The 25,726-nt window shown below is 42.9% G+C and overlaps 1 protein-coding gene across 7 annotated transcripts in view; it reads right to left on the bottom strand.

Annotated features, from left to right (window-relative positions):
- TENM2 (teneurin transmembrane protein 2) overlaps positions 1 to 25,726 on the bottom strand; it is a 960,873-nt gene that overhangs the window by 271,448 nt on the left and 663,699 nt on the right. For all 7 annotated transcript variants that reach the window (XM_057729532.1, XM_057729570.1, XM_057729561.1 and 4 more), the window contains one exon: positions 13,068 to 13,306. In XM_057729532.1, coding sequence (XP_057585515.1) covers positions 13,068 to 13,306 — 239 coding nt within the window. The remainder of the gene's footprint in view (positions 1 to 13,067; positions 13,307 to 25,726) is intronic.

Genomic DNA, 25,726 nt, shown 5'->3' on the forward strand with positions numbered 1-25,726 from the left:
CCCCTGTGTGTGAGAACCTCAGGACCCCACCACCACCATAGGGTTCTGGGGAGAAGTTTTCAGTCTCCCCACTCAGCCTAAGAGGCATCTTCCCTGGGGCCACCAGCTTTACGTCCCCCTCTCACATTGTGCTCTCTCCTTTGGCTTTCAAAGATAAAGGGATGCAGCCTCTGAGGATGCTGGGATGGGGCTGGGAACAGATGGGCTAAAACTGCAGCCTCATCATCCGGTGGAAAAATAAGAACTGGCTTAATCTAAGACAGAGGATTTTCTGAACTGACCATGAGGCTTGTTTACTCACTAGGCTGGTGGCGAAGATGTGGTTCTTTTTTGTTCTACAGAAGCCAGTGGAAACGATAATTCTCTCAAGCTATTCATCTGGCCTCCTGCACCCTTTATCTTCCCGGGGGGAAGAATATATATATATATGCCATATATACTACAGTTCCTCAAAGCGATGCCTCCCCATATTTTTTTCCCTCTTGTGCATGCTTGCTTTTCCTCATATACTTAGGTTTTTTTCCCCCTCCATCATGTTTTTTACTTGCTTTGCATTAGGGCCTGCACCCTACTCTTTCATGTGAAAGAAAATCAGCTACAATCGGATAGTGTTTGCACAATATAAAGAGTCCTTTCCATTTCTCTGCCACTCACACCTAGTTACTTTTTATGTCTGGAGTCTGTCTTTACATTTCCACCAAGAGAGAGTCCAGATCAGCCAGCCCTTGGAAGAAAACCTGTGGTGTATCCGACCTAGTAAATGAGTTTTGAAGGATGCGACAACAAGCTAAAGCCCATTCAGTTGACTCTGGGTATCTTCTCAATCAGCCAGGTTGTTTGTTTGTTTTGTTGTTTTGTTTTGGGATGTGGCAGGAAACACGGGCACAGTAAAGCTTTTAGTTAGGGGCGGGGCAGCAGCAGTGTGTGGTGAAGAAAGACTCAGAAAGGGCGTAGGCAAAATTAGCAAGGGTATTCAGACATGCAATTATGAGAAGAGTTCAGGCTTGGCTTCCCTGTGATCTCTGTTTTCTTTTTCTTCTTCTTCGTGTTTTAACAGCATTCTCCCTGGGTGGGGTACATAGCTTGTTTAATAAATCCCTTAGTCATACAAACATGACGGACAATTCTTTTTCTTCCTTTGAGATAAATTTAGTCATAGATATTTCGGATCTGCTTTCCAATTTGCCTCTGACATTAAAATAAGCCATCGGTATCTTCCTATGATCAGGATAGGATACACTGATGGGTCAGCTGACCTTTCCAAAAGGCTTCATTCCTGTCAGTTTTGATGAGAAGAATAAAATAGCATGCAATTAGCATCCATATCCCTACAAAAGAAATAGAGATATTTCCTCACAGAAGGAGCCCTGGCCATGAGCTCCTAGGCAGCACTTTCACCCTGATGACCTCCACCTAAAGAACCAATGTGGGGGTTGATGGGGGGTTGGGGAAATGAGACTTGGGAAAAAGCCACAGATGGGCAGACTAGTACATTTTTTAAAAGTCTAAAATTAAATTAACGGTAATGTATGTGTATTCCCTTAAAAAAATTAAACTTGACAGAGCAAGCTAAATCTGGACTTGCCCCAAGGATACTTAAAGGTGGAATGTATAGAGGAGGGGAGGAGAAAAACGGACATATTTGTATCTGTGCAAAATAAAAGCAAACACTGTGAAAGAGCAAATCTTTAGAAGCAGGATTGGAAGCTGGTTTCCTTAAAGTCAGACCAAATTTACATGTCAAAACATTTCATTAAAATGTGCACATAATAAAAAGTGTTTCTGACTAGAATATTCAGGACAGGGTCTGGGGCAGTAGTGCGTGGGCATCATTTACACATGCCAACTAGAAGAGCTGACCTCCTGTCTCTTCTCTTTCACTGCCCCACTCCCTGCCCCCACACCACCAGCCAGGACTTGGGTAAGTAGTGAGTGGCGAGCAGCCTGGCCACATCCACGTCCTGTCCTAGACCAAGACCTGCCTGATGAAGAATCAGGAAACTTTCCTAAATGCTGGACATTCATAAATCCACTGAATTGGACTGGGAGCTAAAATTGTAGGGTAATCTCAAACAGTCTCTACTGGACCAGTTTTTTTTTTTGTTTGTTTTTTGTTTTTAACACCATGAAGATTACAAAATAAGCCAAAGAAAAGATCTGGTATAAAACAATTCTCCTTCCTCATATTGATCTTTGATCAGGATTGAAAAGAAGAATTTGGAGAATGCCCTCCCTTGACTAAAAACAAATATCCTTGCCTTCTGGCTTCAAGGGTCATTCCAAAGACAACATTCTGAAGACAAAAGTGATTCCTAACCCCCAACTTTCAGTGCTCTCCTGGGAACAAACACCCACAGTTATTCTTTCCATCTCTTACCTCACTTGCAGTAGCAGAGATGATAGTGGAATTACATGGATATCAATTAGACACAACGGAAGATAAACCAACCTTAGTGAGAAATGATTTTGTAGGAGGGAGGTATTTTGAGAGGCCTCCCTTTCGGCACGTTGTATTTGAAATACAGATTAATATTCATCATTGAACACATTACTCTCGTCTATTAGGCAAGAGCCTGCCATGTCTATAAATTCAATTTCCTTTATCATGGTAGTTTTCTGGTTTATTTGGATAAATGTCGAGCTGTCTACTGTTATTTATCTAAGTAGCTCATGAGGGAACCAAAAGTTTAATGATGTAGGATGAGGTGGTGAAACAGCACCTCCAAGCAATTCTCAAGGATGGTTCTTCATCTCATTACCGTGCCTGGATGTACTGGCTGGAGAAATTGTGTGGAAGATTATGTTTAATTTGGTGTGCTGAGTGTCATTTTTTCACCATACTTGTGTCTTCTAATTGTGCCACGTTTCATCCTGCTTGATAGGTACATGGCATTTCATAGTTTGCATGGCTAGGTAATATTTCTAACCATTCTATTCACAGCTTCGTATGCCTTGTTCTTACTTCTGTCTTAATTTCATCCCACTCTTTTTAGTATTTATTCCTCTTTCTTTGGCTTTTCACTCGTCACTGCTGTGGTCCCATGGAGTGTAAGCTTTTTCATTTGGAAGTTTTATAGTTGTTGGAGTAAATTCAGGAGAAGATAATGCCTTCATTGGACAAAACCAGACTGGATAAAAATAGACACAAATCTCAATTTCTTATTGTAAAATGGTGAGAACACTCCACATTTCTGGGGAAGAAAAAGGATAGGCGAACATTGATTCACACCAACGAGTTCATACAAAGCTTTTTAGTATAAAAGCTTCTGTTCCCTGTTGGATCCGGGAAAAATGATACTCAGATGCCTCTATCGCTGTTGTATGTGTCTGGTTAACATCATGGTACAGGTTGTACAAAACATAACTTACCCAGGCTCTAAGCTTTCCTACTAACCGCACTATTTTATCGGGTTGCTTATTATACTCTAGGTCTAGGGAAAAATTTCAAGTAAAAATGTCCTAGATTCCTAGGCTGGTCAGCAGATTCCAGCATATAGTGTGACCAGACAGTAACTCACCTAAATAACATTTCTTGCCCAATGGAAAAACATAAAATTAATGTAATAAATTTAATAAATTTTAAATTAATATAAAATTAATAATACATAAAATTAATAAACAAAGTTAGAAGAATTGTATTCATGGCAAAAAATGTCTTTACCCCACAATTCTCTTGAGATTCAGGAAGTCTACAAATCATCTTACGAAACACATGTACTCTAGCTAACACCCCAGAAGCCTATGTTTGTAAAATTGGGGGCATAAAAGGGAGCCTTAAAGCCCATTTCCAAAATGCATCTAATTCAAGGGCACATCGAACTTCCTTGAAAGATGTCCTCTTGTTTATCATGGCTTGAAGAAGAGAAAGCATTTGACACACTGCCGCTTACCTTTCCCTGTGGAATATGACCAAGCCTAATCTAAACTTCATTAACGTGCCTCTAAAACGCTCATGGTGTAATGTATGCGAGCAAACTGATAGAATTGCATCATGACTGCAAAGGCCAATCAAGGCAATACTCCTTTCTTTTACAAAGATCAGAGTCCCTAAAGGGAGGGCCAAACATGTTTGCACAAATCTTCCCATAAATGACCTAACTCCACTGAAAACCCATCCCAAGGGAAGAGCCTTCCCTAACTGCTGTGCAGACAGTCATGATGAAAGAAATGTAAAGATTGGAGGCAAAGCTCATCCTCCCTTCTCATCCATAGCTCTGATTTGCAGGAAAAAAAAGAAAAAGCCTTTGAAAGATGATACACGTTATATATCTTATACAGTCCTTTCTCTCTCCAAGAATAGAGGAGATAATTTTCTTCTGCAAAGCTCTTCTCTTATCAACATGTAGCTTAGGACTATTTTCTGAAACATTCTGATATTTATGTATTTATTTAAGGCTAGAAGTTGGTAAGATAAAAAATGAAATTAGTGGAACGTGCAATGCATTATCCTCTTTTTTATGGTAATATTAAATATGTTAATATAGTTGATGGACCATTTGCTCTCCTAATGCAGGGGATCTTATTATGAGGCATCAATTTAATAAAAGATTTATTTGACGACAAAAGGGCTCAGGCAAAAATTCTGAGTGTCTATTCTTCACAACCAAGACATGAATTTTCTCTAAAGGCATTTTCCATGAAGGACACAAGAAGTGTGGTTTAAGGTGACCTCAAGGGAAATACAAATGTTTTAAAAGTTCGCTTTGGGGTCAAGTTTCTGTCGTATGAAGCTGCACAGCTAAGCAGGGCATTGCAGAGCACGGAAGATTCTGTGTGGCTTGTGTACACAGATCTAATTCACCATATAATAGTTCCTTTCTCTACTTGGTGCCTTGCAGCAATTGCTTTCACTTCTTAGCACATCCTCATTTATGGAGAAGCAGCCAGCAGGCTTTCAGATTTATGCCATTATTTGCTTCTTCACCTTGAACTACAACTGAATCCTGCTACACTTTTGTAATGTGAGGCCCAAATGGTGGCCACGTGCCAGACACAAACACGTCCCAGTTTCACTCAGCTAGCTCTCTGGATTTCAGGGAGTCACAGCTTTCTGCTAGAGGGTTTCAGTGTGGTGCTTACACAGCCCACCTAACTTTTCCTTTGCCTAAACGCTTTCTAGTCTGGAGATGCAATTTGGGAACAGAGGCAATTACAACATCAGGGAACCAGCGACTTCCCTCGACATGAGGAACAAGGAATACTAGAAATCAGGGATTCTGGGTACTTGACAAATGCCCTCCGGAAATGGTTCCACTCAGCCCTAACCCTAATCAGCGTTCATTAACTCAACAGATATTTACTGATTGCTCACGAGGTGCTAGGCACCGTTTTGAGGATACAATGACCCAAGAGCCTGTTTTTAGGCTTCTCACTGCACCTGCCCTAGGAGCCTGGCAGCCAACGATAATCACAACTCTGTTTAGTTGAGCTTCCATTGTGTGCCAGATACCACCCTATCTCACCAACTCTAAGACTTGCATTTTGTTCACATGTTTCACATCTCTGGAATCAGAACGTTCCTTCAAAATTGGTGTTTTCTTACAACTGAGGCTGGCCAGGCAGCACGCAGGTCTGCTGGCGTGACTGTGGACCTCTCCGTACACACGGTTGTATATCAATTCAGGTCCTCTGTTTATAGCTCTTTTTAAAAATACAAATTATAAATGCAAAGGAATCATGTCATATTTTAACTGATAACCTTTTCTCTCCTTGGGGATACCAACACTAACAACACTTCTCATAAAAGATGACATCCTGGATTTGAAGAAAAGTTGTATGCATGTATCATTTCAATGAATAGTTGAAGCATCTTTACAAGGTAGGAGTTATTCCTGTTCTGTTTTTTTTGTTTTGTTTTTGGATGGGAAACTCAGGTGCAGGGAGATTAAACAGAAAGCCCATAGTCAAATGGCTTGTAAGTATATACATCAGAATTTGAACCCGGGTCTCTCTGACACCAAAGCCCAAGTATGTGCTTTCCATTACAACAAGCTGTTTCTTTTGTAATTACCAAGGCAGGGCAAGAACCTCTGCAACTGCATTATAGGTAAAATGTAGAATGAAATGATACCTATTTATAGTACATTCAAAGCTGTGCCCAGAATCTTAAATCATGAAACAAGTACAAAAAATGAACAAATGAGACTTAGGAAACGGGGATTTGTGGGCTTGGTGACCACCCTTAAGTGACCCAGACACATAAACAGAGTGTGTGGAGACAGAGACAATAATGTCTCATTACTGCTTCTGGACCAGTAACTACTAGAGAGAGAACGGTTACAGAGAAAGCTCAGGCCATAGCTGAATGGTGACTCAAGGGACACACAGGTGGTGGACACTCCATCCTCATGCACCCAACATGTACTTCGTGGAGGCACCAAGTCTTGGGCTGGCAGAGGATAACAGTACCCCGTTTCCTTACTGTGGTCCTTGGGAACAGAGTGTGGCACTCCCTCCTTCCTTCCTGGTTTTGCATTAAGATGCTCTATTAAGTTATGACCAAACATTGCATCCCCATTTTCACCCATCAAATCCACCCATGAGGGTGGAAAGCCCTGTAATTGGCCGACTATCTTGATTTCTTATTTCTTATTATTTTTTAATTGAAATGTAGTTGATTTACAATGCTGTGTTAGTTTCAGGTGCAAAGTGATATTTATATGTACATATATATATTCTTTTTCAGGTTCTTTTCCATTATATCAATATGTTATTCCAAGATATTGAATATAGTTCCCTGTGCTATTCAGTAGGTCTTTGTTGTTTACCCGTTTTGTATATAGTACTGTGTATCTGCTAATCTCAAATTCCTAATTTATCCCTCTGCCTGACCCCTGACTACCTTGATTTCTGACAGGTGCCTTGGGGAGGAAAGCACAAACACCTCCCTTCCCTCAGCAGAGGAACTCATCTTTTCTGAATGTCAAACATGAGATACAAATGTTGCCACATGGCAGCTAGGTGATGGAGACCTAGCTAATGACTTAATTTACTTTCCGTAGGTCGACAGACCCTCTGAAATCAGGTATACAATGAGGAAATGGCAGTCCCGCTGCCAGAGAGGCACCACTGTGGAAGCACTGACAGGACTTTATTATCCGGTTAAGAGCACATTAGCATATCTATTAGATAAAAAGTCTGCTACTAGCATTGAACGGGTAGCATAACTGGGTCCCCTGACTTACCAATGTGGGCAGTTCTCTTTTTCTCTGTGTGGTTGGACCATGTGGGGCCGGGGAGTTAGGTGGAAATGTTATTTGCCGGATTGTTCAGACATCATCATTAGCATCTTGGCCTTTAGATAATGGGAGGTAAATACATAATTTGGAATTCATACAGGAAGGGAAGGTTTAGTATTTCTCTGAATGGAAAAAGAGCGGTGAGTTTGAAAGAGAGAGCTGACATTTTTCCTAGGCTGTGTCCTCATGAAGGATGCCAGGTTAAACTGACTGTTCTCATCATTTTCTGTCATTTTCTTTTTGTTTCCTCCAAACCTGCTCTATTCAGCGAGATGGGAATACACAAAATAGCAGCCGAGAATGCAGGATTCATCAGCGAGAGTCTCAACACATCAATTTCTAAGTGTGGCAACTTTAAACACACTGTAGGCTTTTAGTTTCCATAGAAAATAATCTCTCATTGTTTTCAAACGAAACTGAAAGCACCCCAAATTACCACACTTTTAACATCCTGACATGTTGATGGCCCGCGTTCTTCCCAGATCAAAGTGAGAGTGGCAGAAGACAGAGCGGTGAACGGCTTACTTAAAACATAGTATTTCATATTTGGCAGGAATTACTGTAGTGAAAAGAGACAAGGTGACTTTCTAATACATATATATGTATTTTAGTTTGGCAGGGATCTGAAGAGCTAAAAACTAATTTAGGATGACATAAATGCTCTTATCTTTCTCTCTGCTCCCCCTTCCTTTCCCAGCCAAGTGAAGAGTTTTTGACAGAAGACTCTTGTTTTTAACTCAGGGGCGACGGTCTGAGTCCCGTGTCATGCTGAACTGTTCTGTTGACTCTAGTCTTAGAATTTTGAGGATTATCTGGATTTAAACAGCAAAGTCATACATTACAAGCATCTTTCTTCCTTGATGGGGGGTAGCCCTGCAAGAACGTTGCTGCCTTTTAAGGCAATGAGATCTAGCCAACGTTAACCTGGGACAAGAAAGCAATGATGTCATCCAGGGAGCCAGCATTGTTACAACCTGTTGGAAAACCTCAACAAAGAAGATGTTGGGCGCTGAGTCACCTTTAAAAACAGGCAACGGTTTTGCAGAGAAACCTAGGGTGACTGAAGATTGAGGACAAGGGAGTATGTGGTGAAATTCCTAGGTGATTCTACTCCATCTACGAGCTGGGGCAGTTTCAAGCAGGCTATTGCAATGGAAATTTTTATCTTCTGGAAAGCTTTAAACTAAAGAGAAAAATGGCTTACTTTTTCTACTTTTGGTTTGGGTCAGAAAATCAGATGTAATTATTCATTATGAAATGGGATTGCAGGCAATCACCTGCTCCATTTACAGTAGACATATGTGTGGACTCTTAGCCAGTTTGATGGCTTTTTTTCTTTTTTGGTAAAGGAGAAACACTCTGAAAAGGTATTCTTAGGAAAAGAACAGTAATACAATCAGACAGGGATTGGCAAACTGTGGCAATAGCACATGGAGCTAGGGGATAGTTTCACATTTTAAACAGTTGAAAAAAATCAGAAGAATAATATTTCATGACACCGGAAAAGTACATAAAATTCAAATTTCAGTGGCCATAATTAAAGACTGGAACAAAACCACACCCATTTGTTTACACACTGCCTGTGGCTGCTTTTGAATTACAATGGCAAAGTTGAGACATTGGAACAGACTGCATGACCCGCAAGATCAAAAATATTTACTATCTGGCTCGTGACAGAAAAAGTTTGCCGGTTTCTGGGATAGAAGATATTTGGGAAAGCAAAAATATGAGGACAGGGTTAGGAGACCAAGGAGGAGATGTGGCTTTTGTCCACTTTGTTAGAAGACGATTCTGGAAGGAGGGGAACAAATTACTCTCCCTTGCTAATAAGGACAGAATTAGGTAAGCTGAATTGATGCTACAAAAAGGATGCCTGAGGTTTCATGCAGTGTTTGGGAAATGTGGCTAACTCTGATCTTAAGAAGAGAGCAAAAAAAAAAAAAAAAAAAAAAAAAACAAAAAACAAAAGAAGAAGAAGAAAAAGGCTTCCTAGGTGGTGCAGTGATTAAGAATCTGCCTGCCAATGCAGGAGACACGGGTTCGATCCCTGCTCCGGGAAGATCCCACATGCCGCGGAGCAACTAAGCCCGTGCGCCACAACTAAAAAAAAAAAATAAAGAAGAAGAGAGCAGTCAAGGGAAAGATGTTAGACTAGGCATCAGGAGACAAGCGCCTAGTCCTGGCCCTGCAACCAACTAGCCATGTGACTTGAGACCCTCTGGGCCTCAGCATCAACTCTTGTCAAATGATTGTAATACACCAATTTCATTTTCTGCTAGAGTGTATGTTGGGGGCCTGGGGTATGGTTCAAATTTAACAGCAATATAGTGTTTTAAATGGAAAAGCTTACAGTTCTAAGCAAAGAGAAGGCTCTAACCAGTTACTGTTTATACCCTATAAGGATAAAAACATGGTTGAGTCGGCATAAAACAGGTGAGAAACACTGTGCTGGTTCAATGATGTAGAAACTTAGGGATCCAGAGGGATTTCTGGGGTTGCAGGCAATGAAAGCACTTGAGCTGCCCAAGGATAACAGACAACTTCCTGAACAGGAAGCTCTCTTGCGTTTCACAGCCAAATTCTCCTAAACCCGTCTTCCCTAGGAACCATGCGGGCCAGGGGCTGAGCAACACAGAGAACGGTCCCCTAGTGGTTCATGCAGCCTTCCAGCATGATTCATTTTAGGATGCTGTATGCACTGGCAGAATTTGGCACTGGGAGATTCTCATTGGGAGATCATGAAAGATCTCTGACCCCAGCTGTGTGAACAGGAACTGGGAGACCTCTCCTGAGTTGGTAAAGGCTCCTGTCTTCCATTTTGCCCAAGGGCTGCTGTTATTCTGATTTACACCCACCCACAGGCTGGGTCTATGGAAGACCTTGTCATGGGGCTGAACGTTCCCAAATTGCTCATTTCTGGAAAGTCTTCATGTACGTTTCAACATGCAAGAAAGATAATTTGGCCTATGTGTCACAGTTCCTGGCAGGCCTGAACCCAGGTGCCTGTCCACAGATGTCCTGCAATGGGTGCTTCAATTTCAGGACTGGTCATGTTCTAGTGCAACACGGAGTCATGTATGAGCCAGAGTGGGCTCAGGCCTTAAAAGCTTTGGCCTCCTTAACAGGAGGGCTTTGATTTTTATGTTGTCCTTCTGTCCTCCCTGAGGGCTTGTCTTCTAGGTAGGCACAATCACGTGTTGCTCCTGACAGCACTTTGCTCTGTCTTTAACGCACTGTTTGTGCTGCTGCAGCTCCGTGATACATAATAGACTTCCATCTTCAAAGTGATTTATACGCATTAATTAATCCTCACCATACTTCAGAGGTTTTGAACGTCCGTAACCATCATACTCCCAGGTTTTACTTAGGAAACCAAGACCCAGGAGGAAAACAAGTTTGCCAAGGCTAAGGAGAAAGGGATCCTTGGGGTCAAGATCAGCCCTCCATATCCTGAGCCCTCACCACGCTTGCAGACCCATCATCACCTCTGGAGAGTAGCCCTGTAGCCCTACAAGCACTGCCATTACTGCTGGGTGAATCAGCCGTTCCATCACTCATTTTGAGTCATAAGCTATTCTTCAATACTCCAGGGTCGAAGCATAATCTTACTTAAAGCACTCATAATAGGAAATGATGGGTTATAAACTAATAAGCCATCCTAAGATGCGCGGGTCCAGCTTACAGTAGCCTCCAGACTGAGGATAAATATGTTTCCTGATCCATCATTTACAAGTTACACACCCGATTAAAACATTAAACTCTCGCTACACGGTTTCCCATTTACATGATCGCCCAACAGAAAGCTATTATATTTTAACTATCAAGCTCAATAAATCAGGCACTAGCCATCTATCTCTCTCCTGCAAGTGGAGAAGGAGGTACACCGAGGATGGTACTGGCAGAGGCAGGCAGTGCCTCAGTTTCTGTATTGGGGCTCCCCGTGGTGCCCACCAGCCCAGCAGAACATTAAGCCTGAGAGGTGAGCACATGGACCCTTTTTGAAGTTTCTGACACAAAGCCAAATCATGCAAGGGCCCCGAAGGCATGTTCAATTTGCTTCCACCGACCCCTCCTCTCCCCACCTACAGCTACCTGGGGAAGCACACAAAACTACCTTTAACGACACAAAAGACTCCACTCAAGTGATCGAGGGTGCAAGGGATGCCCTTCCCCCTCCTCGAGGCAATCCATGACTTCATCCTTCATCAAGAAGTAAGTGAGAAGCAGACATGACTTTAAATTAGGGGTGCGTGGGTATTTGACCTCAGCCCACAGGTAGAGCTGGGGTTCAGCGCACAAAGGTTTTTGCAGAGCCCCAGATAAACATGGTGTCTTTCCCTGGAGTGTCAATTTTCTTACTTCTGGAGGGCATTCCTGAGAGATGCAACTGACAAAGACTGTAAAAACATAGCTTTCCCTATTAAGATGAGCATGGAGACGTTATGGGAGAGAGTGAAAACCTCACATCAGCTTCTGGCCTGTCGTGGTTTGCCTCGGGCAGAGTCTCAGAGGGCAGAGGAGGGAAGCATAGCCACCCTCCTCTGCCATCTGCCATCGGGCAAGCTTGGGCACAATGATCTGGGAGGCTCTGAACCAGCTTATTCTCTGCCAGGCACCTTGCCAGCTGCCTGAAGATGAAGGAGGCATGAGACAGAAGCAAGGGCTCACCTTGGGAGAAAGGGCAAAACCAGAATGATCAGCGTTGCTTTTTATTTTCCCTCTTGTAAATGGGAAGGGTTTCAGCGTTACGTGTTAAGAACTGACTTAGAGTCAGTCTCTTTTTTGCTGCTGTTTTATAGGTTTGCTTTGCAACGTGGCACAGCCAAACTGGGAAGGCCTGATGGAGCGGCCCTGAAAGCAGGCCAGAACCATCAAGTGTTTCAAATAAATAAACTTTAACAAACGTCACCGTGGCCTCTGCCTGGGCCAGGAGCTCTGCCGCTGGCAAGCTCAGTTGACAAAGCAGTAGTGCTGGGGGCACTTCGTTGGGACCAGGTGCTGTGAGCAGGCTTTGTGTCCAGCCCAGGATGCTCAGATGCATGGGGCACCCTGTTCCTGAACACTTGGCATCTGCTGCTTCCCATAGTTACAAGGCCATATCCCATGGATGCAAACCAACATCCCTGGCATGTGAAGAAAGACACCCCAGCAACTTCACCAATCTGCTACCCTAGGTCATACTCTGAACTCCCACCCAGAATCACAGCTGGTGTGGGAGGTGAACCTAGATTCTGCAGCACGTGAGATGAGAGTTGAGGCTAAAGGGACAGAGGCAAAGGAGGGGACATGGGCAAGATCTACTGGGTCTGGGTGACTTGGTTTCCTACAAAGACCTGCTTGGATGCTCCAGCCTCTCAATCCTATTCCTGTTCTCCAGCTCTAAAATATCTGCTAGCTACTTTGGTTTTCCTTTCAATCATGATGTTCTAGGCATGCTGACTGCTCTTCTCCTATTTGGTTTTTGTCTGAAGGTAACCAACGTCGCATGAATTTCAGAGCACACACCTGGTTTAGAATCCAAGATGGAGGAGACTGGAAGGCTACTTGAGGAGTGAGGGATGGGTTGACAGGAATGACAATTTTCAGCTTATCTCCAAGAAAGAATACAGTAAGGATGCTTAATTTCACTTCTGATAAAGGTCATTTAGAATGGTGAAGGAGAAACTCGTCAGATTGAAATGGATTTCAGGAGGGAAAAAAGCACTCCCACCCATCACTCACTCTCACATCTTTCAGGAGCCAGCAAGCCAACAGCACAGACGACAGAGGCCCTCCACTTTCACAAGTCGGCGGCCTCGTCCCCACCTGCTCACAGCTGCCCCGACTTACCGATGAAATACGCCAGCAGGATGGCCAAGAGGAGGGCCGCGGCGATGGCCGACAGGGCGGCGCATTTCCAGCTGCAGTATTTCGAGGGCTTCTTCAGCTTGAAGGCCTTCCTGGAGAAGGTGTTCCGGGGCAGCAGGCGGGGTGGTGGCGTGTACACGGTTCCTGAGGTCAAAGGGTATCCCGGAGAGGAGCTGCTAAACAGGGGCGTGCTTCCCGAGGATGTCTTAAAGAGGAAGTGCCTGCCAGGGAAAGGGAAAGTGTCCGGATCAACATCGTGGCTGCTGAGGGCCATCCAGCTACTTTCCCCCCACCTCTGCTTTATACTGCACTGGTATGGTCCCAATCATCTACCCCACCCTGTCATGCGGCAAGGGGCAAACGCGACATTTGATGGTGACATAAACTAATTCCATAAAATCACACCACTTCATGTTTTCACATATACATCTGGATTTTATCGTCCACAACAATCCTGCAACGTATGCAACGCAGATATGGAAACTGAGTTCCTGTTGGTCACTCGAAGGTGATGCTGAGCTCTACGAGGTATTAGAACCTATTATTTGAAGACACTTGAAGAACAGACTTGTGGTTGCCAAGGGCGGGAGCGGGGAGGGGAGGGATGAGTGGAAGGTTGGGGTTAGCAGATGCAAATATTACATACAGGATGGATGAACAGCAAGGTCCAACTGTAGAGCACAGAGAACTATATTCAATATCCTGTGATAAACCACAATAGAAAGGAATATGAAAAAGAATATGCTTATGTATAATTGAGTCACTTTGCTGTATCCTGGAGACTAATGCAACATTGTAAATCAACCATACGTCAATTTAAAAAAAGAAAAAAAAGAAAGGCGCTTGAAATATATTGTCACAACTATTTCCAAACTAAATATCATAATATCCCCATTTAAGATATAAGAAATCAAATTTGGCAAAGTCAAGCAATTGTTCAAGGATTGAAAACCCAAGCTCTGTCGTATAGTAAAGTCTGTGCTCTTAAGTGTTATCCTGAACTGTCTCTCTTGAGCCTTCTTTCCGGGCTGTTTTCCGACCTTCACTTGCTTCTTGTTCTGAGACCACCTCTTTCTCTTTATATCATTTTTTTTTTTGTATTCTTTTTTTTTTTTAATTGAAGTATAGTTGATTTACAATGTTGTGTTAGTTTCAGGTATACAGCAAAGTAACTATACACACACACACACACACGCACATACATATCTATATGTATGTGTATGTATATATATTATTTTTCAGATTCTTTTCCATTATAGGTTATTACAAGACACTGAATAGAGTTGCCTGTGCTATACAGTAAATCCTTGTTTATTTTATATATAGTAGTGTATATCTGTTAACCCCAAACTCCTAATTTACCTCTCCCCCCATCCCCTCTTACCCCTTTGGTGACCACAAGTTTGTTTTCTAGATCATGGTTCTTTTTTTGGAAATGTCTTTGCCCGCCAGTTGAACGCGGTGCCCTTGGTCCAGGACTGTGGTATGACAACAGGGTAATGGGCTGTACGCTGACCCTTGACAGAACCCTTCTGCAGGCATCAGGAGACTGTCACTCTAAGGATACATCAAGGACCATCAATTCTCCCACAACAACAGATTTTCTCCCTCTCATGTATGACATTTATGAGACTTCAAAGGTGCCATGCCACACTTTGTTCAAAATGATGACTTGTCTTCTGGAAAATCTCTACTGGATTTCAAAGCATGGGTTCAGGAGAGTCTAGAGGCTGGGGACTGTGTCTTATTGTGTACGTTGTTCATCTTTATGGTCCCCGTATCCAACACAAGTTTGGCAGGTAGGGGCAACGTGAATGAATGAATGGAGTTCCCTTGTTGTTTTGTGAATGCACTCAGCTTCAATTCTAAGATTTAAAAATGTTATACAGGTACTTCCTTTCTTTTTAAGTGTCCAGTAGCTGCAACTATATTTATGGACCACACACTATGTGTCAATTACAATGCTAAATGTTTTATTTGTAATTAAATCTCACCTCAACCTTGTAAAGTGAATACCTTAGTTTTACAAAAAAGAAAACTGAAAGCCGAGTTAGTATGTGGAGTCACTGGGGCTTAAACTCCAGTCTGCCTGACCCTAAAAGTTCTCATTGGACCTACTATGCCACGTTTTCCGTGCTAATGGCTGTTAGCAGGCTTTCCCAGTGGGATTCTGAGGCAAGATCGCTGTGCTTATAAATATTTGTATCTCGGCTGCTTCCAGATAAAACTTTGAAAGTATTTTAATCCTTGACAAAGATGAAGGGAGCCTGAGATGACTGACAATCGTGTCAGAAAATGAGTATCAGGTTAGTGAATTATTTAGCACGGCTAATATTAAAATAAACAACCGATACTTAAAACTTTATTTGTGCTATAAGAATGTTCAACGATCTGAATACAGCCAAGAGGTTTGATTCTATAAATAAGGTTTGTATTCCTTGACCAATAGCTCCCTTTGAATGCTCCAGATAAAAAGAGTCTTTTAGAAGAGAAGGGGGTAGGCATGGTGTTTAAAGGCAGCATTTTGGAGCAAGATTCATCTGAATTGGAGTCCTGGGAATGCCACTCCTGGACAGGGAACTGCAGGTAAGTTACCTGATGCTGCTCTTGACAACCTCCATCTCCTCATCAGTAAAATGGGAGTGGTAACAGCACAGGTTGTTGTGGGTCACACCCAATCGTGTAGCGTGAGTGCTTAACCAAGGGTGTGTCTCATGGTAAGTGCTCAATGCCCTACGAGTAGCATTTATTCATAATTCTTCAGAGAACATAAGGAGCCTGAGACATGATTTTTAAATTTAAAGCTTGACAAATGCCAAGCAAACACCTGAAGAGTTCTTCAAATCAGTACATAATAGTCTAGTGCCTTATACTTGAGCTAGAACATATGCACACCAGAAAGCCAGGGTGGTGGAAAAACTTTGGGATTTGGTTCAGAACTACTTCACGTTTACTTCTGGAACAATTCACCAAGAGTGGGTAGTAAAAATAGGGGATCAAACTTAAAGGAATATGCAGACATTGTAAGCCGTCATTAACGAGTATTTACAAATGTACAAACACCAGTTTTCACTCCAACAGAGATCTCATCCATTCCCCTGGCTTCAGCTATCACTGATGGGACTGAAGTCCCCAGATCTCCATTTCCAGCTCAAGTTCCTTCCTGAGATCCACATTCCAATTGTGTATTGGACACCTCTTCCTCTACATTCCTTAACTTTCTTGAGCAAGTTACAATCAAACACGGACTCTTTTCCTTCCCCTCCCAAATCATACTCCTTCTAACTCCTGCTGTCCTCTGTCACACCATCATCATCTTCGCCTCCTCCTTTCCCTCATCTTCCACACAATGGGTTAAAGGTCCCATCCATTTTATTTCTGAAAACTTCTCCCACCAGCCCTCTTCTTCAACCTTCTTCTGCCACTTCTCTGCCCAAACCACAAATTCCATCATGCCCTCGCTTATAAATCCCTGCGGATTCTCCAGTACCTAGAAAAGGAAACACAAATCTCAACACGGGACCAGACTCTTACAACCATTACCTACACTTTTTATCCTCATCTCCAACCTTATGTTTCCAGCTCCCCTGAACTCTATACTTTAGCCACACCAAAAAGACACAGTGCTGCTTAACCAGCCTGTTCATGCCACTGTGCCTTTGTGGATGATGTGTAATGCTCTCTGGAATGGCTTTTCCTGTTCTTTCCCATCCACCCCACCCCAGCCAACTCCTACTCACCTTCCAACCACCTACCTAGGAAACCTATTGCAACATTCCCCCAGCCCCCATCACCCCATCACTTTGTGCACTCAAGAAGCTATCTATATGTAGAGAACAAACATTTGGACACCAAAGGGGAAAGCGGGGAGGGTTGAGGGTGGGGAACGAATTGGGAGACTGGGATACCAAATTGTACACTCTAAATATATGCAGTTTATTGTAAAAAATAAACAAATAAAAAGTTAAAAAAAAATCAAAAAAAAAAAAGAAGCTATCTATACACTTGTTTATATATATGTATACACACACATACATACACAAACAATACTTGTATATGTAAATAATATATGACATGTTAGATACTGTGTTACGTTATGTTATGTAAACATGTTGAATGTGTCTGTCCCAAACCAAGTTGTAAAATCCTTTACACTTGACAGCAGAATTACTATCTTCGTATTTCCAGACTCTAAACAGCAGTGCCTCAACATCAGTCATATTTGTGGACAGAATCAATAAAGTGGAAACAGGAATATTTTAGCAACATGAGAGAAATCACAAGATGAAGATGAAGAAGTTTAAATTGACTTTAGTTATTTTTTAATGCACTCATTTATAAGAAATAATAGAAGAATATGATTATTATTTCTTATATATGGGAGCGCTCCATGAGATCCTAACACTGTCCCCTGGACAATCCAGTCTATTTTTCACAATTCCTTCTAAAAAGAAAGTCAGATTATGTCACATGTCATCACCATCCCCCTCTTGCAGGCAGGCAGGCAGGCAGGCAGACAGACAAAAGAAAAGGCTTCCAATAATACCTAGAATAAAATCAGAAGTCCTTCCCATGGCCTACACTTCCCTGCATGACCTGCCCTCTGGCTACCACTTCATCCTCCTCCCCTGCATGAGTTACACTGTCTTTTTGCTAGTCCTCACCATATCACATCCAACATCTTCCTGCCTCAGGGCGTTTGCACTTGCTGTTCCCTCTGCCTGGAAATACCTGCACAGTGTGTTTCTTCACGTCATTCAACATTCGGCTCCAGTGTCACTTTCCTGCCCCCCTTACTGCTTTCTCTGTCGTTCTCTATCCTGTTATAACTGCTTTATTTTCCTTCGGGGTATGTGCATTTGTTCTTTTTTTTTTTTTTCTGTCTGCATCATTAGAACTGAATTTCTATGAAGTCTGAAATAATCAGGTATTTTGTCTGATGTGTTCATCACTATACCCTAACACTTAGAATAGAGCCTGGCACAAAGGGGGACGTCAACAAATCTTTGTTGAGTGAAAGGCCTGCAACCTTCCCAAGGCCAAAATCATGAATGCTGGAAGGACAATACTGTGAACATTTTGAAGTTCGAAATTAGGATTCCTTCTGCATGTTGACTCCTATTTTCCAAATAGATGTATAAGTCTGCATAGTTCCTACAGGCAAATGTCTGTATTTATACATACAAGGCCAGATCCTGCCACAGACCAAAAAACAACCTGTAACTTCACGGCACTTTATTAATGTCTGATTTCAGGATACACCTCTCAAGCTGCTCATTGATATTATGGTGTCTATAATCATCATTGCTAAATAAAACTTATTTAGTTTTCACATCCCTTCTTCCTAGTTTCTGGTCCTTAAGATTATTAAACCAGATACCAAAGATATGTAGAATCCTCACACATAACAGTTATGGCTGGTGTTATGAATCTTTCGAAGATTAAATTCAGCAAATAAAAAAAGATTCTCAAGAAGTGATCTTTAGATTATGTCCCATAAATACCTGCTTTAGGATCACTTGCACGCTCTGTTAGAAAAGTACAAATTCCTGGGCTGCATCCAGACCTAGGCTTGAGGTCTGGGAATGTACTGGCGAAGAAGCTTCCTAAGTGATTCTAATGTAGGTTAAAGTTTAAGAAACTCTACCCTAACCATTTTTGCAACTTTCAAATATGTCTGACTTACCCAGAACACACTAGATGGTCACTAGATATATTTTTTAAATTGCAAGATTTGAATACTAATGCCTTTAGGGGTGAAATGTCATGAAGTCTACAACTTATTTTCAAATGACTCAGCAACAAGATTTCTCTCTATACAGATATATAAGCCACATGTGGCAAAATGACAGCAATTGTTGAAGTTAGGTGGTTCTTCTTATGCGGCACCATTCTCCCAACTTTTCTGAACGTTTGAAAGTTTTCATAATAACAAGTTGAAAAAATGCAAGCTCTGATTCAGCCAAAGATCATGGTCACATAAAGCAGGAATAAAGATAAACAAAATTAGGCAAGACCCACATGGTGATGGTCTGGCCAGATGGGCAATGGGAGGACCCAGAAGACTTAGGGAACGTCCCTGGATTTTTCCTGAACTGGCTATTAGGACAGCTTCCCCCCTTAGGGGCCTGCTCAGTGTGCTCTGAGGAATCATTTGTGATGTCCCAACTGAACATCTTCCCAGCGGTCGACCATGGAAGGAGCTCAGCTCAGGACTCGAGGCGTCAGCAGAAATGTGTAGTTTCCAAATGCACTTGACATTTTTCAAGCACAACTCAATTGCTCTCAGAATTGGCCACTTGTGCCTCGGAGAGGAAAGGCAAATGAGGGGCTCCCAAAGTGCTGTCCTCGGAGTTTGCTGACACTCAAAGGGAGAGAAAAAACCAGTCTTGGATGTCGAACAAAAAATAATACTTCTTTTCTGTGTGTGCATACTTCTTTCCTTTGTAGCCATGTGGGTTATCAAAGCTTCAGTGCCAGCACCCAGCATCCTGCCCAGCAGCACAGGTTAGGGGCTCAGAGGCTGGCTGTCGAATCAAGGAGTAAAGTTAAGGAAAGATGGTCCTTCTCTGTCCTCCGTTCTGTACCCTCGGTCCCAGTGAGTTCTTAGAACAAACGGATCATCCCTTCACCCTAAACTATCAATCTTTTCAGTACATGTCACCACTTCCCCTCTTGTGAAAACAAAACCATTTAATAATAACTGTAAGAGAGCATGAAAACCTAACAGCCATTCCCCCATGTGCTTTACATGACAGCAAAGGCATGCATTTGAGGCAGAATCTTGGCAAACCAGGCTTCTGCTTCAAATTGCTTAGAAAATTAAGGGCATACATTTTCTCTGATGAAACAACCATGGAAGATTTTAAAAGGAATTCTCACCAACAAGAAATTCATGCTTTGCATCCACGCAAGAAGGACCCCGTCAATTCAAGACACTGTGCATTTTTATTTCATTCTTGTAGTACAGATGGAGCTTGACTGATCTGCAGGGGAAGCTTTGAGAAGCAGTGGTTGCCTAAACTACTTGAGGCCCCAACAAAAGGTTTCTCTTCCCTTTTTCCTGAGTCAATCGCAAATAAACTCATTAACCTCAAAACCTACCAAAGAAAGAAAGAAACATATATGGAAAATCCCTTAACACCAAGTACCATTTTTTTTTTCAGCTTGCAACCAGTGGGATCCTAAGAGGCGGTCTCCCTCCTTTCTGTTACTTTGGCTTTATTCCCAGGGGGAAATCCCAGTAGGGCTTTGAAAAAGAAATGTACTAGAGAAACAATTGCATACAGGTCAAGTTTTTGTTTCTTTCCTCTTGGATCCCACTCTCTCATCACAGAGCACCATGCAACTAACCGGGACGACTAATGACTAACAGTGCAGCTGCTGTCTTTGCTTATGAAGTCACAGCCACAGCCAACATTCTCCTTGAAATGGAGTGAACGTCTTGAATGGTCTCCAGGTAGCACTGTGTGCAAAAAAGCTGCTCTGGTTATCAGGGAAACCAGGTGTTGATTGCTGTTCTGCCGAGAAAATTGACCTCTCCAGAAAATAAACGCATAGGTATTCAGAGTAGTGGATGAAAATATTGATACACAGTCCATTAATCCCTAAAAGATTTTGAATATCATACAGGCAGTTGCTGAAATTTGATAAAAAGCCAGAGAAAGGAGAGAGGCAGAAGCGCACCAGGCGCGGGGGCGTGGTGATCAGTACGGGAGATCAGGTGTGCACTAGAAAATGCAAGATCCCATCCCATTTCACTGGCGCTGGCCATGCCCTTTGAAGCCCCAGGTTTATTGTCTCTGAAGGAGCAAGCTTAATAAAGAGGCAGCCCATAAAGGGTACTGTAGCATGTAAAGTTCCTATAATTAGGTTTTCAGGAGATATAATAAAACATTCAGCTGGAGAGAGGTTAAATAACCACCACACTTTCTGGCCTCGCTATTATGCTCTCCATTCTGAGAAGGAATGGTGGTGGTAGAGGGGAAACCTGAAGGTGGGCAGGGGTGGGGGGAGAGAGGGAGGGGGAGAGAGAGAGAAGGAGGGGAGAGAGGGAAGGGGAGAGAGAGAGAGAAGGGGGGAGAGAGAGAGAAGGGGGGAGAGAGAGAGAAGGAGGGGGGAGAGAGAGAAGGGGGAGAGAGAGAGAAGGAGGGAGAGAGAGAGAAGGGGGGAGAGAGAGAGAAGGAGGGGGGAGAGAGAGAAGGGGGGAGAGAGAGAGAAGGAGGGGAGAGAGAGAGGAGTGAGGGAGGTGGGGAGAGAAGAGAAGAGACAAGAGAGACATAGGGCATGCAGAGAAAGAGAAAACAGAAAAAGAGAGAAGCTTCCAGGATGAGTTGGAAAAACCATGAGACAATGAGAAAGATGATGTTGGATACTACAGTGTTCGGCCACTTTTGTGTTTGTTTGTTTTTGAGATACACGAAGTTCAATCATCTGTATTTATACACATATTCCCGTATTCCCTCCCTCCCTCGACTCCCCCCCCACTTCCCCGTCCCAGTCCTCTAAGGCATCATCCATCCTCGAGTTGAACTCCCTTTGTCATACAGCAACTTCCCACTGGCTATCTATTTTACAGCTGGTAGTATAGGAGTGAAGGGGAAGCTGAGATGAAGTGAGAGAGTAGCATAGACATATATATATATATATATACACTTTTGGGTTTTAACCGCACTGCGAGGCATACGGGGTCTTAGTTCCCCGACCAGGCATGGAACCTGCACCCCCTGCATTTAAAGCGCAGAGTCTTAGCCACTGGACTGCCAGAGAAGTCCCCAGTCTCTTTTTGAAGAGCAAAACTAAGCAATCTTTTAAGTGTCCTGCCTTTATTTTCCTGTTTGCAAGTAAGATGTACACATTATAAAAGAAAAACCAAGTACCTAAGTTAAAAAAAAACAAAACAAAAAACCAGAAAGCAAGTCTCCCGTACTCTGAGAGAAACTGGTAAACATCTGACGTTTAGAGTCAGACTTTTTCCCCACATATAAACACTTTTATTCTTGTTACTAACTTAATTCTTTCTGAAACCAATAGGATCATACCAAGGAGGCAGTATTGAGTCTACAGATTCTGAACTTGGACAACCAGGGTTTGGATCCTGGCACTGGGCAAGTTACTTGACCTCCGTAAGTCCCTGTGGCCTCACCTTTAAAGTGAAAGATAGCTAGTACCTACTTTATAGGCTTGTTAAGGGGATTGGGTGAGTTTATTCACATGAAAGCCTTAACACTGAGCTTGACATCCAATGAGTGATCAATAAATGTAGCTATCAATCGCTTAAAGGCAGGAATCATGTATATCTTGCTCTTTGTTAGATCTGCTTGACCTACACAGTGCCCAGCTCATTTAAAATACCTGCAGAATGAATACGTTGTCCTAATTAGCACAGCAACTAGAGCATCGCCGGCAACCCCACACCTCAAAAATAATTTTATTAGGCAGGGAAGGGATGGAGGACATTACTAATATGCTTCTTCTCTTCTTCCAGTTGGGGATTTATGCTTGGGTCGCGAAGGGAACTGTTGCTTTAAAAATAAAACTTTAAAAATATTTTTTAAAAAATTGCTATTTCCCAAGCTTGAAGAAGCAGCCGAGAACCCAATTAGTATAATGAAAAGCCCATTTCATATCATGATTCCCTAAGCTTAGACCCAATCCAATTCTGATTCAATGAGAAATAGGCTTTCAAGGTTTCTGATCCCTGAACCTTTTAGATCAGAGGGGACTGTCATTACATTTGCATATGCCATGAACAACAGGAAAATCCTCTGTTTTGCCCTCTTCAAAATTTGCAGTCATACCAAAAATACTCACAGCTGGAATAATTAGCAACTCAATTTATTGCCTTCCGTTTTCTAAATAGAAGCTTGATATTTAAATAGCGTCACACTGTGATATAACAGCATTTTTCAGGGAAAAACTTTGTTTTTCTTTTCCCTCCGTGAAATGATATACTGTTCAGTGCGACAGGCAAGGTCTCAGGAGGTCACTAAAGAAACCTGGTGTTTTGTGAGCAAATCCATTTCAGAGTCTTTGGGATGAGATGAGGAGTCTCTTCTTTTTTTTCCCCCAGAGTTGTTAACTTATTGACTTTTTTTCCAAGTTAATTGGTAAGAGTCTTTATACAGTAGAGGAAAAAACAAAGACTTCTGACTTTGACTTTAAACTTGACCTTGAATCCACCATACACTATAACATGGGAGTGTAGAGACAGTCATTTGAAATAGACTTGCATTTGTGTTTTCCAGCAGCCAGAGGTGGATGAAGAGAGAACGCATGCCATCAGATACAATCAAGGAGCAGAATGACTTCTCCCATTGTGCTTACTGCCTGTACCATTCAGAGTCAAAGAATTTTCGAGCTGGAAGGAACCTGAGGGTATGTCGCTTTATCATATTCTGCTTCATGCTATTACATCTGTCCTGTGTGTTTGCCTTGTCTCTCCAAATTACAAGCTTCTGCAAGGCAGGCCCTCTATCTTTTGCATCCTAGTATTTTCTCTGTTCATAGTAGGTGTTCACAGGTGTTTGCTGCAGGAACACACAAACTATGGTTTAATGGAAAGTGTACAGGCTTTGCAGGGAGGCATGTCTGGATTCAAATCTCAGCTCCATCAGGAACTGCATGATGTTGGGAAAGCCAGATAATCTCTCTGAGCCTTGGATGCCTCCTCTAAAAGATGAATAAATAATAACATCTACATTACAGAACTGATGGAAAGGATGAAAGTGGCAATATCATTTGTGAGCACAGAAGCTTGCCTACAGGAGGTGTTTAATACGTGTGTTATATTTTCTGTCATCCTTGGAAAGAATACAATATCTAAAATATGAAGTCATGAGTCAGCCAATATTTATTGGGCACATGGAAACAATGGTGAATTAAGTCCTTATCCTCATGTGGGATTTCTAATTGGAGAGACAGACCAAATAAACAAAACTCAAATCCAAGTAAACCAATAAATACATGAAATAATTACAAATTGTGAGATACACCATGAAGGAAACAAAGAACTGAGACAGAAAATGTGGGACTCCATTAGTCTGGTCACTCCTCTCGGAGGAGATGATTGAAAAGGGGAGGTCTGAGGATAAGCAGGTAATCAAATGGTGAAAAGAGCATTCCAGGCAGCGGAAACAGCATGTGCAAAGGCCCTGAGGTGGGAAAGACTGAATTTTTGAGGATGTGAATGAGGAACAGTGTGGATCACTGTGTGGTGATCCAGGGGGTGAGTGGCAGGAAGAAGAGGTTGGCCCAATGGGAGACTACATTACGCATGGTTCTGTGGGCAAGGAATCTGTATGTTAGTCCAGATACAAAGGGTTTTAAACTTTATCTTCTCTGTGAACAAAGGAAACAGGTTTAGGAACATTCATAACTATGGTAGAAGAGACTCATGGGGAATTCAGTCTAGTCCTCCGAGATGAAAAGGCATGGCTGACTTCCTTGCCCTCTGCCTTGAGGGTTTGGATTCTTTTCCAGAATATTCTAGCCACCCCCTAACATCACATCTATTACTCTATCCGCATTTGGATATAGACATCTGAAGTTGAACATGACCAAACACAACTCTTGATTTTTCACTCCAAATTATCCTTCACTTCAGGCTTCACCCATATGGGTTAAAGAAGCCATCACCCATCAGCTGGGCAGGTGCTACCCCCAGGAAGCAAACTCTCTGAAGAAACATCTGCATGCACAAAGTTTATTAGAAAACGCTCTTGGGAGTGACAGAAGCAGGCTGGGCGGAGGGAGAAACTGAACTGTGAGGCTGTTGCAAAGCGCCCTTGGTCAATCCCACGGCGAGCTTTGGAGCTGGGATGGCTCTGCAGACTGGTTCCAATTTGGGCTGCAGGGTGTGGGACTTAATAACCTCACCTAGACCAGTCACTGGATGTGGGCTGTCCGCAGGGGTGCAACCTTGGGCGCGGTGGCTCTCTTCAGCTGAAGTTCAGTCTCAGATGGGGACCTGGCTGAGATGTGTTGCCAGGGGAGATGCGTGCTCCCATTTCAGAGGGTGGCATCTGGGTGAGCACCATGCCATGCCAGCCACCTCACTAGGCTTCCCTGGGGTTCCGGTCCTTCCCTCACACCTGATCCGTCTTCAGCAGATTTCCTTTCTGCCTCCAATCTACCCTCTTCTCGCCACTGACACCTCTGTATCACCTTGTGCCTGACCTACAGCATTCAGCAGCCTCTAACCAGACCTCCCTGTTTCCACTCTGGCTCTCTGCATCCATCCTCTACTCAGGAGCCAGTCGTGGTCTGCAAGCACAAGTCAAGTCATATCACTCTTCTGCTTAAAATCTGCCACCTCCTTTATACTTAGAAGGAATCCAGCTCCTCACCATGGCCGACCAGGCATCGTGCTATGGTCTGTCTCACCTCCTCCCAGCCTCCACTGACTCTGCTGCTGAGGCTTCACCATAACTTTTTGCTGTTCCTCAAAGAGGCCAGGCTTCTCCTCATCTCAGGGTATTCACATTGTGTTTCCCTCCGTCCCACATGTTCTTAGCTCAGATCTCTGCAGGGCTCCTCCTTCTAAGATCTTTCAAAGCTCACCTTGTCAGAAAGCCTTCCTTGATCAGCCCTTCCCGCCCCATCATTTGATTACCCTCCCTGGCCCAAGGCTGCAGCCTGAG

Source organism: Hippopotamus amphibius, chromosome 1, assembly GCF_030028045.1.
Source record: "Hippopotamus amphibius kiboko isolate mHipAmp2 chromosome 1, mHipAmp2.hap2, whole genome shotgun sequence".
NCBI lineage: Eukaryota > Metazoa > Chordata > Mammalia > Artiodactyla > Hippopotamidae > Hippopotamus > Hippopotamus amphibius.